Source organism: Haemaphysalis longicornis, unplaced genomic scaffold, assembly GCF_048455015.1.
Source record: "Haemaphysalis longicornis isolate Haplotype H1 unplaced genomic scaffold, Haemaphysalis longicornis Haplotype H1 scaffold_4, whole genome shotgun sequence".
Lineage (NCBI taxonomy): Eukaryota > Metazoa > Arthropoda > Arachnida > Ixodida > Ixodidae > Haemaphysalis > Haemaphysalis longicornis.
Genome location: NW_027526361.1, coordinates 181,950,142 through 181,965,543, shown reverse-complemented (window position 1 = coordinate 181,965,543; position 15,402 = coordinate 181,950,142). Strand labels below are relative to the sequence as shown.

The following is a 15,402-nucleotide window of genomic DNA, read 5'->3' as shown; positions in this document are numbered from 1 at the left end:
GGTGTTCTTTCTAACGATAATGTGACTTATATACTTATCGGTTATGGACATTTATTTCAGACCTGCAGAAGTGCAGAACCCTTGGAGGGGACCGGCAGGAATACTTAAAGAGAGCCACCTTTAATTATCGTCTCAGCCATGCTCGACGCCTCATTGAGAATTCCTTCGGAATCCTGTCCAGCAGATGGCGAATTCTGCGAAGATCTTTCAGAGCTTCGGAAGAAACAACTGAAAACATCGTTAAAGCCTGTGTGACCCTTCACAATTTCCTCATGAAGAAAAATGCTTTTTCCAGATCTACTTACAACCCTCCAGGTTATGTAGACCGTGAAGATTGGCGAGGCAATGTGATAGCTGGGGCGTGGAGGGCAGATAGCAGTGGGCAGCCAGCACTCGAAGGACTGGAAAACCAGGGATTTCACTCGTCTAGGTATACATGTTTGTTCTCAGGAAGTTTTAAGCCATTGCGTTGCGTAGTATTTTGCATTTTACCGGGAATTGTGGTGTCAATTGCTGGGATGCCTTGGATGTACGAAAGCGGCTGACGGCATATTTCATGACAGACGGAGCGGTCCCTTGGCAAGATTAGATTTTCACCCGTGCTGAATAAGGTGAGACAGACAAATTCTCACGCTAATTTTGCAGTAGTTTATTTAACGAGTTCAAAAGACACATTATCTTCAACTCTTCATTCGTAGAGGCTCGTTTGGGCTTTGTGTAGGACATTGTGCATTTCATTAATTGTTTCTCGTTGTACTTTTTTCGGCAGTAACCGAAGCCGGGCAGCGACGTAATTCCCAACGTTCGCCTCCATGTCCACTTGGGCGCTCCTGGCCACCAGTGCTTTCATGTTCACAGAGCAATCGCCCAGTACACCTTGAACTGCCGCCTCGAAGTCATCCACCGGCTTTCGTTTTCTGCGGGGCGTGAAAAGTACATGTATTGGCAAAGATTGCCTTTTTTTTTCGCAAAGAAATGGGATTGGTGCTACTACCGAGACGACGATGGTGTGGTGGCAGACCTCGTGGCTGACCGTCTGGTAAAAAAATGAAGAAAGTTAGTAGCTGCGTCTTGCAAAGAAAAAAAGGCATTTTATTACCTTGGAGGAAGAACAGCTGCTGGGTTGTTGCTACTTGCGTTTCACTGCAGCGCAACTGTTTGCTTGAGTCATGCTATGCACTTGTTTGTGTAAATATGTCCATGTGCAATAAAAATACTTCAATGTAAAAATGGTGCCTCGATTGTTTCTTTTTCTTGATCTTTGTTTATGAAAACACATCCTTTACTATCTGGGAGTAACGCACATGGCAGAGTTCGAAACACAGGATGTACCTCTTCTTTTATGAACTGTCAAACTGGTCACTAAGGACAAACAGTGAAGCTACGCACTGCAGCCAGATACACTTATAAAACCGAGTTTCTTCTTACGGTTCGTCATCGTCATCCCCGGAGCTGAGGCCCACGGGCTCACTGTAACTAAAGAGCACAAAATGTAATGTGCAGCTTGCTAGCTACCACCCGTTTTCATGCTGGGGAAAATAACGCCAAAGTAATGTGATACATCCTTACATGTCCTGTAGCAGCTGCTGGGCAGTACTGGTAGAAGAACTACGACCAGGAAAGACATATTGTGAAGAATTCGCATTGCACCGTCACCACGCGCAAATGTACAAGCAGGCGCTGCTACGTACCCAGCAGAAACTTCCGAAGTATCGGCAATTGATACTTGCGTCGATAGCAAGAAGACACTACAGAACAATACAAAAGTAGAATTTGATGCATGGTTTTTCTCATGGGGCAGCGATCACACCATAAGGGATCTGTAGCGTACCTGTCTTCCCCATCTGGAGTGTTGGTTGTGGTCCTAAAATTCAAGAAAGCACGTCTCTTTATTAAAAGGGAAAATGGTTTTTGAATTAAGGGGTATTCACACGACGGAGCGTTTCAGCGGAGAAATCCGAGGGAGGTCGTGACGTCACCGCAGGCGGACCTCCGCTCGGCTAGCTCCTTCGCTCACACGGAGGATGCGACTTTCGGACGGACATCGCTGTTTGCAGCCGCCTATCTCGAAAGCATAGCTGCCGTAGCACCGCCGATTCCGCGACGGCGGCAATTTCTGTTAAGCGCATACGTACTGATCTTGTCAACCGACCAAAAATTGGTCGTCGACGCGATGCAGGTGCTGCCGCGCGGAGAGAACGGCACGCGACGTAGTAGCAGCCGACCGGCCCACCTACAGGCCCGCATACTGATGTTAGGCTTAACACTGCGGCGAATATTGTATCGCCGCTCTGGCAAGCGGCTCAGGTGACGATTTTTAAAGCAGCTTTCCATCACATCATTACCCCATTTCTCGTATACGCAGCTTTGTTTGCGCCTTGGGGAGCAATAACAAGCTGTCGCTCGAGCTACCGGCGCCGGCCTGCGCCACTTCGCAGCCGCGGCCGCCGCTCGCCAAGCGCCCGTGCTGGTGGTATAGGGACCGGGCGGCCGTTGTATGGCACCACCGTCGTTCCAGCGAACAGCGCCGCCCGTGGCGAACCGCTCGTCAGTGGAATGCCGGTGGCGGTCAGCGCAGCGTAGTTGTGCATGGCTTTCTTTCGTTTTTTTTTTTTTGCGGTGCGGCGTGCAAAGCGAACGTACCTCACGTGCATTTTTCAGATCGGTAAATTTTGAGTGTGGATGTGATGTTTATGAGGCATGCCATGTGTGCTATTTACGCCCATACTCAGTATTTACAAATAGCAGACGACGCTCAATGCGCCAAGCTGGAAGTCAAGCTGGAAGTAAAAGTTCGTTGCTTCATGCAATTTTTTCATGCCTGCATGCAGTTTCGCGAATCGAGGAGTATGTTGCCGCTAAATGCTCCCACAAAGCCGGTGTGTGCAACCGATCTAGGAATGCTGCGGCGCTGGCCTTTGGCAGTTGATGACGAAACGGCGCCGACGTCGTGCACAAGCGAAAAACAAAGTTGGAGGGTGTCTTCGAAGATTTACCTCAAAACAGAAATTGTGACGGACGTCGCTTCCGTATCTTCATTACCTACGGCTGAAACGTGTTTAATTTCACAGAAATGGTCTTACTACAGTCATCGGGAATCATTGATAGAATAAATACGCATGATAGAATATTATTGCTTGTCATGGAGAAGCATTGCGTTACAAGAATTGCAATGGTTGCTAGCTAGTTGGTAAGTGGTTTTTCAAAAACCAATTCCTGCATGGCTGAAGGATGCAAGACAGGAGGGTGCCCGAAACCTGTACTCAGCTTCACAACTGAATGCTGCGGTGGGTTTACAAGCTGTTACCTACGCTTGAAAAATCATGCACACCTCCGTCTAACGACGATGATGGTTTATCGCAATGCTCTATCGTATGGGTTTCCTTGGTTGCCTTCTCGATTTAAACTTTGACTAGTTAAGCGTCGAATTTGACCAGCACGCAGTTTGGTCTTTTGATCGCAGCGTCTTTGACTTTAACCATTTCCCATTCGATTTCGCACGAAGAAAGTTTTGTGTTCAACCACCATAATCATTAGACCGAGGGCTAGATGATTTTGCTGTTTAATTTTGAACTTCCCTGCCCCCTCTCCAAATCTAAACTTTTTCCAGCGTGTCGGAAATGTGTCTGTGGTGAAGGACTCGGGCTCATGCATCTATATTTGAGGCAACTAATCGCGCGTTTTTGGTGTCTTTACCAGGCATTACACGATTTTATAGGTACTCTGTAAAGAATACTTAAGCATTAAAAAAACACCGGCTGACGTTAACACTGCCACATTTTTTTAACTATCGGTGCCAGCCTTCATTCTACGCAGGGGGTAAAACGGGAAGGGGAGGAGGGATGGTTTGTAGCTCGGGCTGTTGAGTTGGTGAATAACTTTATCTCTTGATAAAATGACCACCACAAACGTGGGATTTCCACTTCGGCTTTCAGGCTCGCATGCTGTCACAGTGTCGCTCACCAAAACCGATGGTACAAAGATCACGGTTACAGAAAGTGTAAACTACCGCAACATTTCTACGGCTACACGGTAATCCATCTCGTATGCAGGTGCCTTTCTATTTAAAGCACACGTATCGAGGTATCCCAGCGCTAAGGCTGGCGTGCAAACCGTAGTCATTGAAACCAGTGAAGATAATTTAAAGTGGTAGAAAAAAATTCTAATATTGCTAATAGTTTTATTCCTACTCAGATCGCGCGCAGCCAGGCGCAGAGCGCTGCAAAAAGCGCTCGTGTCAATGTAGCCCTTCCCCCACTTTACAAGCATCCAATAAGTTTGCGTAGCCGTGAGCGCATTTAAGACGAAAATAATACTAATAATAGTAGTTTTATTCGCACTCAGAACGGGTGGAGCCAAGCGCAGATCGCTGCAAAAAGCCCTCATGCCATTGCAGCCGATACCCAACTTTAGACGCGTCCGACAAGTTTACGTAGTCATTACTGCATCTAAGAACCCAACACATCTGTTTAGACTTCGTTTCATCTCACATGTCTGCTCACAACGCCACCAAAACATACAAAGCACCGAAGTAAACACGACAAAAACAACGGGAGGCTGTGTAGTCCAATGCACCGATACATTCCACTGACGAGGGGAGCGCCGAGTGGTGGCGCCACCCGTCCAGCTGCCCGGTCCCTATACGCGGCTCCCTCAGTGCGCCTGTCATGTGCGCCACGCATTTTCGCGTCCAATGTATTCAGAAGCGATAAAAATAAAGTGCCTGCAACCGCTCTAGAACTTCAGTCGCGGCCAGCTGCCCGACGAGCAGACGAAATCCCGCCGCCTCCGCCGCGGAGTGTCGGAGGGTTTGTAGCTCGGGAGCAGAAGCTCCGATCTCCCATCGGAGGCGGTGCGCCGGAGAGAAACCGTGACGTAGGGGTCACGTGGTGCGCACTCCTAGGAGCGAAACGGCGGATTTCTCTCTCGTGTGAATACCCCTTTAGCGGTTTTGCATTTAGCCGAATGATCACGAGAAGTATTTTCTCCCTAGCATAAGTGGATAACCATTTACTTTTTCGCGTAGCACGGCACATCCTTGAGAACGCCGGTGACGACTTCGAAAAGGGACCTTTTTGTGTTCACTTTCGCGGCTGTGCCTGGGGCCCCGCTCTTCTGCTTTGCGTCTTGGGCCGTTACAATCTTGACCCAGCGGTCCTTCATATTTTTGAATTTTAGCGCAGCTTGCTCCCCTGAAATATATACGAGAGCATTAACAACGCACCAAAGGGCATGCCGCGCGCGATCAAAAAGGGCCGGTAACACACTCACCGGTTAGCGCGAACTCAGTGCCAATGATATCCCACGGGTTCATTTTGGCCTGCTTGTCTTTGAAATCAGAGTGGGACTTGTCGTACAAGAACGGGAAGTGCCGCACCGCCTCTATGAAGTGCTCCATAACGTCCGTCACATTCATGGTTGCACGTACTAACACCACGCAGACACCCCAAGCGCAACAGGTCTGCCCGCACGCACGCTCACCGCTCCGGCCGGGCTCCCCGGGATGAGCACTGCCCTCGCAGCTCACGTGACCCGGGCGCTGATTGGCTCGCCGAGTTTGGCGCAAAGCGCCTTGCCGCGAAAAATGGGTCCCGGCGCTATTTTTTTCTTTTTTTTTTTTTTTGCAAACGGGTATTTTTCGGCTCCGCAAGTGAGGACGTACCTTAAAACTGCCTATTGAGCGTACGCAGAGTTGCGCGCGCACGTAGAGGCAGCACAGCGCGCGCTGCTAAGTTCTCGCGAGGAACCAGTTTTAGTTGACCGCACGCAGAAGCTGGTGCGTGGATAAATCAGCAGAGCCAAAATGCGCGCTTTGTGGGTCATGCAGCGCCACTGAACGCCAGATTGACGAACGAAACATGTGGTTGCACGGCTGGACTGGAGGAGCGGCGAACGCGCACTGCCGTGGTGGTTGTCGGCCAGCGCCAGACGTAAACCGCATCCGACTAAAACCCGCCCGCGACCGCCGCCAAATCGGCCTAAACGCACCAAACTATGCTGGCAACGCTGTCGTTTTTGCCTCAAAACGTCTCCGACTTTGGTCTGAAAAATCGAGGGCCTTTGGCCGTGCTGACAACATTGTTTTGCGCATTTCTTGCTTGTCCGTCCGCGCGGGCCGTGCTTCTCCCTGCTTCTCCGGCACCGTTTCGACTTAGCGGCCGGACGGCCTGTGCGCCTTCGTGGTTTGGAATCGCAGCTTTTACTCCAACTGAAGTTCCTAGGGTCCTACCGAGCCTCACGTCAGTCTGCGCCTCAGCTTCGACGGCGCAAAGTCGGAGACTTCGCTAGCTCGGTTTCGTGGCCGTCAACGTCGGTGGTAGCAACAAGGTCGGGAGGAGGTAAGTGTTTAGACTTGTCACATCGCCCTTTTCATACGGAGAAGAAAACTCACAAGGTGATGTTGCTTTTAGTGTTCGTGGTAGAAGTGTAGGCTAATTTCAAAGGGGATAAGCTACGTGCCATTTCTTGCAAAAGCACACCCGAAACACACGCTAGTGTCGTAATGTTTTTCTTTTTTAACTTACAGGCTCATATGCGTAACTGTTGGCTAGAATCTTCTGTGGTGTCACTATGACTACCACTAGTGACAGTTATTACATGGAGGCTTACTACGTTAACAGCCGTAGAAAGCAGAACAGGGGTTTTTGATTGCACGCACAAATGTACAGCAAGCAATGTTTCGGAGATATTTATTTCGTATCATGTGTCATCGAGACGCCGCTCACTGCGCTTTCGTTACAAGGGCTGATAAATTTCCACCACAGTCCCAACATGTGTACGAGTCGCTGATCGGTGACCTGCTCCGTTTCTAAGAGCCAGACCTACCTCAAGAGACTGCTTGTCCAAGCCTTGGCATACAGGGTGCCACTGTTCTCATTGCGGATGTAAGTGTTTCGCCGAATCTGCGCTCCCGATCCTGTTTTTCGTAGACAGTGCAGTGCAAGTATATTTCTGTTGAGGAGCCACATATATTTGTGGCGCGCGTGCGTGCGTGCGTGTTTGTGTGTGTCGATACAATTTGCACCTGTCCTCACAATTTCTGTTCTAATTTTTTTAAAAACGGAATGGAGAATTTTCAGCGTTTGTATGCAGGAGTTGGAAGATGGAATTTATTTCACGGAATGCATGTCATGACTTATTCTGTTGGAGGGAAAGCGCAATAGAGATACTTGATGCTTTCAATGAACAAATACTGTGTAGCATGTGGTGGGCCCACTTAACACACTCACGTTTGATTCCCGACAGTTGGTTTTGAGTGTACGTAATGCAGCTGCTTCTCTTTTTCAATTGCTATAATCGCACTACAAGGGTTGCCGAGCATGGTCGTTTTATAGGTTATTGAATTGCTAAAGATTGCAATTTACTAACGTAATTGCACTTCAGCAGAAATTTTCTCAAGCAATGCAAGTGTGGTTTCGAAATTCCAGGAGTCTCGTAGGTAATCAAAGAATAGGTAGCAATCGCTACTTTTTGCTAACACGGGGCACTTCTTGGCCGGTCTCACATCACTAGATGAGAATTTTTCTCACATTGCTCATGCTATATTCATCGTCCTAAGCCTATTTGTGTACACTGTAGAACAAGAACTAAGGCCTGCCTGCTGCATTTCCGATTGCTGCTATCTTGCTTTGTCCATATCCATTTGTTGCCCCTGGGTTTTCTTCTCCTGGGTGTCTTCTGAAGAAGACACCCCTCCACTGAGTGGTGTCTTCTTCAGGCCTCTCGTTCCTTGATGGCTTTGTCATAGGTGTGAGCTAGCTTTCATGCGACAAAAGGTGCTTTTGAACGAGTAGGTCATGCCAAATTCTTTGATGAAAAATTAATCCTGAAAGCAATGTTTGACTTCGATCTTTACGTACAGGTGCCGTCTTAAGTGGAGCACGGGAGCTGCGGCCGAATTGTATCGGAGCGCCGTGTAGCAGCACGTGCCGGCGGTAAATGAAAGCACGAGAACACGCATGCGCGCCTGCCGACGGCGATAGCCCATCTGTACTTCTCAAACCACTTTTTTTAACCTGGCTTCAAGCATTGTTCGCAGCATACGGGTCTCGGCGATGGCGCTGATAGCGTACACATGTAAAAATATTTGAACGAAAAACTCGCTACAAATTTCCGTGACAGCGCGCCGCCTCTCCGGCAGCTGGAAGTGCGCCAGAGACGCTGCCAGAATCGTCTCTGCTATCAGCGCCGTCGCCGAAAGTGGCACTGTGCTGCGAGCAATGCTCGATGCCAAATTTAAAAAGGGTTTGAGAGGTATAGATGGGCCATCGCCGTCGGCAGGCGCGCATGCGTGTTTTCGTCCTTTCATTTACCGCCGGTGCAGCTACACAGCGCTCCGATACAGTTCGGCCACAGCTCCTGTGCTCCAATTACTTATGACGACACCTGTACACAGTCACAGACTGATTTTTTAGATTGTCCAATCATTCAGACACGTCAGTGGCGCTGCCGTCCACCCTATTTTGCCACTGTATAACGACATCTGAAACTTAATATGCTGAAGCCATTCACCATCTGATTTTTCTGACTCTTTGTTTGCCGTGACGAGAGGTTAAAATGGCAATAACCGCAGGATCCCTATTGCTGTTCGCTTTATCCTACAGCTTTCAACTAGAATTTTCATGTACCACCCTCTGCTAACCTCTTTTTTTTTACTTCATGTTTTGGCCATGCAGCATATGAAGAAAAGATAAGACGGTAGAAGAGAGAGAAGGGGTACAAAATCACAGGTAGTCAGGCAATTGATGCCGCAACGGAGAAACTTGTGATGCTTCCATGTGAAGGAGGAGAAAGAGCAGGCTCAGAAGAAGTTGTCCAGTGCCAACCTTCTCTGAGCCTGCTCTTTCTCTTCCTTCACATGGAAGCATCACAAGTTACTTCGTTGTGGGCACTTACTGTGCGTTAGATATCTGCTTTTGGCATTTCTTTTTTTGCTCTGACCCTGGTTTCTACACACGATTATTACCAGTGAGATTTCGTTCTCTGTGTACATTCGTTTTTTCAACAGCTCTCACATTCCCTAGAAAGTTTGAACAATTGGTCAGCTTGTTCATTCATTTTATCTTGCATAACATATTAACTAGAGATGTGCAAACAGGAAATTTCGAACTGTGCATAAAATACAAATAGCAAAAACTGACTGGATTGAATGAATCCAATATATTAGAATACAGATATCTTTTTCATTGTTTATAGAGTTTTTAAAACAAAGTGTCAAAAAAGATAACTTAGGCAGTCGTCAGGACCTGAGGCATTAGAATATTTATGTATTGATAGGAAAATGGTACAAAAAATGGCAAGTAAACGAGTCGACAGCAGAAGGCGACGGGCTGACGCCGCCGCTTGCTTTTTGCTGGACAGAAGCAGCCCACAAGTGAGCAGCAGCGACGAACGACGACGACGGAGGGCATTGGCGGCAGTTTGATCATTTTTTTCACTTGTTGCTGTCACTCATGCTATCTGTTTGGTGTACCCATTGAGTTACAGTTTTCACGTCGCTTCTCGCTGTCGCTGCATGTGGTTGCCCCTTAAAAGATTAAGATAGTATGTCAAGGCAGCGGGATGAAATTTGGCACACCCTGCCGTGGAAAATGCGGTTTCCTCAACATGTTGTGACCAGAGAAATTATACAGTTGGCTACCATTAGTACAAAGTCCGCAACAAAAAAACAGAAGGCACAATAGTGCATTGCTATTGGTCCGCAACAATCTTCTCTTCTTGGTTTTGTTTTGTTGCCTATTTGAATGTGACACAGCTTGCCGTGATAGTTCAGACTTGTGGTGAAAATCGAAGCCTGAAGCTTTCACCACGCAAATGGTTGCACGGAGCTGTGCGCAACAAAGAAGGTTGAGGGCCTCAAAAGAGAGATGCTTACACTGGCACAAGTCTCAAGTGACCAGCTGCTTAATCAGCTATGCGCTGCCTCGGTTGTGATGGTGCCAACATTGCAGGACACGGCGGTGTTTTGACGCTTTAAAATTTCCAATTTTATCAATATGTGATGTTCACCTTGATGCTTTTTATTCGAAATAACTTTCAATTAATCGAAAAATTGGGTTTCAGCTTTAAATTACCAAGCAATTTCTTCTACTGAATTGAATGTAACATTGGTGGGACCAGAGCATTGCTTCCAATTACCCGAAAATTCCAATTAGGTGATGATCAAGAGTCGACTGCATTTGAATGGCTTGCTCCAGGCATTGAAAAAAGTTTAAGTATGTTAGTGGTTGGTATGACCTTTACTTTAATGCAAGCATTTCCAGCAAGTAATAAACCTTGATTTCTCACTCATACCACCATATTGATGGGAAACTTCTTTCCAGTTTATAAATTTTGCCCAGGTAGCGTTGCACCTCAGCCAACATTGGCTGCCAGAGTTCCACTCTTGTGCAAGGCTTTTGTGGTAGGCTTTCTTGCATGGCTTCGGCGTCATGCCAAAAAAGCTAACACTAAAGAAAACGCCATGCAGTGAAGCTTGGAAGTTTGCATGTGGCAGAGCCAACTTTTATTTCTGTATTAATGAGCTGCAAACCTTATCTGCTCCATGAGGATAAATATTTGGTGTTATAAGCAGTGAAGAGCCACTATATTCGCTGGGTACACATGGAGCATGGCTTACAAGGAGAAATAACATACAAAACGAAAGCAAGTCCTTGGTGGCTCCACAACACTGCAGGGCTCCATAGCCTCCCAGCTGAAGCCATCAGATTGCGTGGTATTCATCGGAGCTGTCTGGGGACCTCATGACTCGTGCCTCGACAGTGCACCAGTGAAACCTATCAGTTTACGTGGTGTTTGTCTAAGGTATTATAGTTCTAGCACCGTGTCTCGGTATGGAATGTGGTTCGACATCGGGTGTACTGCTAGATTCTGCGCCAGCTAATACAACATAAAAATAGACATCTCGTTTTTTTAAGTGTTTATACCCGTGGTGGACTTACTTCTTTTACCCGTTTTTTAACTTTAAAACTGATGCTTCATTTAATTATTCTACTACTTCGAGTAAAGTGGATCAGGAAATTTGTAATGCAAGTGAAAGGTGTCGTGACCATACCACTTTTTACATTCTGTTTTGCATGCTCATGCTCCCAGCGCTGCTGCAGCAGCAAAAAAGAAATGTAAGGAAAAACACTTTTTAAAAATGAAAAAGGGCTGGAGTTATACAGCTGTATATCATACTCTTCCTGACTGGGACAGATGGAACAAACTTCAGAACCAACCAAATTTCAGAACTGTTCAGCTACAGAAATAATTTCTTTGCAACGCAGCTTGCTAAGGCAATCTGCTTGCCATTTCTTTTTTAGGGCGCACCTCTTAAGAGGCCAACTGCACTCAAATTTCACCTCGACCAAATTTATTTTAATGTCTAGTAAGTGCCCCCACATCAGCTGGGACACGAGTGGTAGCCCCGTGAACTGCTTCGTTAATCAGTCAGAAGCGTTTAAAAAAGCTCCACCGCAGACCACGCTGCACCTGCCGGCAGATTGCTTAAACAGCCATGACACGCCTGTGACGCTCCAGCTGACGGCGGCTTCTTCCTCTGGCCAGCCATGCAGCTAGAGAACCGGTCAAGCTCTGCTGCGAACACTTCACCCGTTTGCTGCCCCGCACGCCGTCCGGCCGATCGCTGGATGGCTGCAATGTCATTTTAATGGCCGCGCTCTCCTCGATTTCGGTTTCAATTTCTTCCGGTTTTTGCTGACCGCTTGCGGCGTCCGCACGCGTATTTCAGCCGTTGTATTTTGCATCTTGCTTTCTTTTTTAGCAGACTATACGGAAATGGTGTTTTCAAGAGGTCGAAACTTTGAATGCAGTTGGCTTTAAGTGCCCGCTTGACTCTTGTGGTTTCGTGTGGCCGTCGATTTTGTTGTAACCGAACGAAGAAGAGGGCACTGGAGATAAATGAGATAGAGCAAGCAGGAAGGCGGAGGAGGAAAGTAAAATGAAAGTGTGAAAGGGAGGGCAGTACGCAGAGGCCACGCGAGACATCCTCAGTGGCATCGAGGCGCTGTGAGAAAACGCCAGAGTAGCGTCTGTGTCGTGTGTTCACTGATGACACGATCACTTCCTGAGACACAGCAGCTACACGCTGTCACCGAGAAGACTGCAGTTCGCACTGCGCTCCAATTTTGCATTAGGGAGTATCGTATTCTTGAGCCGTCTTTTTTTCTTTGATGATTATTCCTAGCGCAGTGTTCAGAAAAGTTTGCAGTATCTTAGTTCTGTATCATGTTTACTTTTAGCGCACCCAATGCAGATATGCTGCTACCAATAATCTCAAAATCACACACCATAAACAGCTCACTGCAATTGAAGAACAAAACACACTTGGTCTGCCGACAGTATTCAACACATTTATTTTGCATTCCGAGTTTTCGAATGATACTTCTGCTTTATATGCACAGAGGGCAAAGGTATCATCAGGCTGGACTCCAGTGTGCCAGTGTATTTTTCCAACAATGCTCCAACCATACACAAGAAATCGCTGTTTCTGAACCAAAAGAAAAAAAACCTATTCTTGGTTGCCCGCCGCTTTTCTTGTTTTTTTTGTCAGATTCATAGCTTGTTCTATTTCACCAATTTGGAGAATGCAGAAATTTGTGGAAACTTACCTCAGGTGTCACATACACCTGATGGAACATAGCTTGCACCACATGAAAAAGACAGTGAAAACGTGTCTGTTATTAATGGCTGGTCACACAGATGAAAGGAACGTATAAATGCGGGGCTTTCTTGAAAGAAAACTAGCAGCAAGCGACACAGTCAGCAGCAGCGGCATGACGGAAAAAAGCGCGCTTACCCACCGAAAGACAGCGTACCTAAATAACAATTTGTCACCAATACTTAACAAGAGATTAGGTCGAACACTGTATACAAATCTGCTTGTATGCATTTAAAATTTGCCGCCAGTCTACCATGCTGAAGCAACTGCTACAAGCACATTCATGCACCATGATTTGCTACAGCGGATTTCGCGTTTTTGTGGATTAATACCATGCTATTTTGGTTTTCTCTATTACCATTTCATATTTGCTTTCAAGTGGCCGCTATATTTAGCGAAATGTCGATGCTGGTCTGGTAACATTGATGTAAACAAACATTCAAGATGGCGGCGCCCATGTATGCTTACGGCAATTGAGTTATCGAACTCAAATACCGCTTATTCATTAGTTACGGTCTATATTACGCTGGTTTTGAGCTTACGTGACTCACCCGAAGCCGGAAAAGCTTAGGAGCCTAGCGGTTCTGTACAGTTAACCTGTGTAAAGCACTAATATTAGCCAGTGGAAGAGGCCGAACTGCTTACCGGCGTTGTCGCACGTCCCGTGGCTGTAACTTGGTTGCTTCATTGGGGCTCTTTGATTTACAGTCTCGGACTCACCGTGGGTAGTCCGCGGGTAGTCCGAGGATCCCCCGAAGTCATAGGGATACATGGGAAAATCGAATGCCAGACTGCTTCTCGGGGAGTCCGCGGCGAGTCCGAGACTGGAAATCAAAGAGCCCTACTGTTTGCGGTTGCGCCGTTGTTTTTATAGTACTCCTTGGATGTTCAGGCATGATTTGCAGTCAGTGTAACTTGCCTTGTGGCATCGATTTCGTTAAAAACTGCGTAGAATGACCGTTACAATGTGCCGATATTCGGATCAAGAACTTGCAGTGACGATGCGATGACGATTGGTTGTCTTGCGAGTAACGATTGTGCGAATCAGTCAGTGATCGAATATTATTCTCTAAACATTTAAATTTGGTTAAATCTGATTTTTATGGGGTTAAAGTTTACGAGTAAATTAGTGTTAACGTATGATGCTATTGGACCGCGGTAAGGCGCGGGCGACACTCGCAAAAATTGCTCACTGCATCGGTGGCGCAGCTGGTTGTGGTGCGGACGTTCAATGGGCGTGTGTAGCGAAAATAAGAAGTTCATTAAACACTGAAAGCGTGCGTAATAGCAGAACATAATAGACAGGACGAGATTGCAATAGCCGTTTGCATGTTTTGAAACATGCAGTGAGCACCTTGCTTACACATTGGTTGACTTCCACGACCAAACGAATATGGTGCTTTTTGCTTAAGCTATCACGTATTACTTCAGATGGAGTAACCTGGAATGCTATACTCATACATTGCAGGGTTTCGTTACGTTCCAATGTCCATGCAATTCATCCAGTACCAGCACCCCAGTGTCGCTCAGCTGAATGCTGGGGAGTGCACATTTTATCAGAAAATGTGATGTGTACCTGACTATATCAAAACTTTCCTGTATCCACAGTACAAATGTCAGGAGTTCCTCCACCACAATTTCATCTGGCTAGTCTTACCTTCGGGTGGTGTTGTAGTTGCCAAGGCCAAAGTGCATTGGCTTGGAAGCTATACACAAGTTTATGTATCTTGCCTATGCCACTAGTGCATATGTATACAACATATGCTGGCACACATATATACATGCACCAGCATATATGCTTACAGAATGCAATGCATGCCGGATGAGAAAAATTTGTTTATCTAATGTGAATCGATGTGGTAGCGCTCGAACAGTCACTAAGCACTGTTTAGGGCATGTGTAGCATGCTAAGCACTGCTTAGTGACTGTTACTTATCTTGTTTTGTGCAACTAGTTGAGCCACTATTCTGGGTTCAACACTTCATGATGACCTTGGGATTGTTTACTCTGCGAAGTTCTAAAAGCGTGATAATAAGCACTAATATCAGCTGAATTACATGGCCTCTCTAATTGGAACTATTGGAAGGTGATAAAGGTGATACGCTGCCCTACCACCAGACGATAAGGCCATGTAAGCTGGATCCTGACTATATATACCCTAGCCTCCTCCTCTTACTGCCGTCTCTGTGCAGTTACTGCACTCTCCATTGGTTCTTGCAGCAACTGCTGCACCTAGCATAACCGACGCCCCTGGGCATTGCCTAGAAAAGCTCGTTTGCTCACTTACCCGCCGCGGTGGCTCAGTGGCTAAGGCGTTGCGCTGCTGAGCACAAGGTCGCGGGTTCGATTCCCGGCCGCGGCGGCCGCTTTTGTGATGGAGGCGAAAAGCAAAAACGCCCGTGTGTACGATATTTCGGCGCACGTTAAAGATCCCCAGGTGGTCAAAATTAATCCGGAGCCCTCCACTACGGCACGCCTCATCGCCTGCGTTGCGTCGGCGTGTTAAACCTTACAATCAATCAATCGTTTGCTCACTTAACATTCTTTCGCTCTGTGAACTTTTGTTATGCCCTGGATGTGGTCTAACAGAAGGGAAAATGTTTGGGCGTGTTGGTTAATACTCTCACGAGAAGCATAGCGCAGTAAAAACAGAATAAGTCGAGGACGGGACAAGTGCAAGGTTTCAACAAATGCTTTATTGCAGGGCCAGCACATATAAAGACATCTGGCTCGTAAGAGGA

At 46.9% G+C, this 15,402-nt stretch overlaps 1 protein-coding gene across 1 annotated transcript; it reads right to left on the bottom strand.

Moving 5' to 3' along the window:
• Positions 1-5,010: 5,010 nt before the first annotated feature.
• Positions 5,011-5,452, bottom strand: LOC144180132 (uncharacterized). The gene is made up of 2 exons (XM_077708524.1): positions 5,272-5,452; positions 5,011-5,192 (listed from the first exon to the last, which is right to left on the bottom strand). Exons 1-2 carry the CDS (start codon positions 5,414-5,416, stop codon positions 5,011-5,013), a joined length of 327 nt encoding a protein of 108 aa, XP_077564650.1. The 5' UTR covers positions 5,417-5,452.
• Positions 5,453-15,402: the final 9,950 nt, after the last annotated feature.

Coding starts and splice junctions, on each gene's coding strand:
- LOC144180132 (XM_077708524.1), bottom strand. CDS start 5,416: ATGAATGTGACGGACGTTATGGAGCACTTCATAGAGGCGGTGCGGCAC. Junction 5,193..5,271: donor CACTGAGTTCGCGCTAACCG/GTGAGTGTGTTA, acceptor TATATATTTCAG/GGGAGCAAGCTGCGCTAAAA.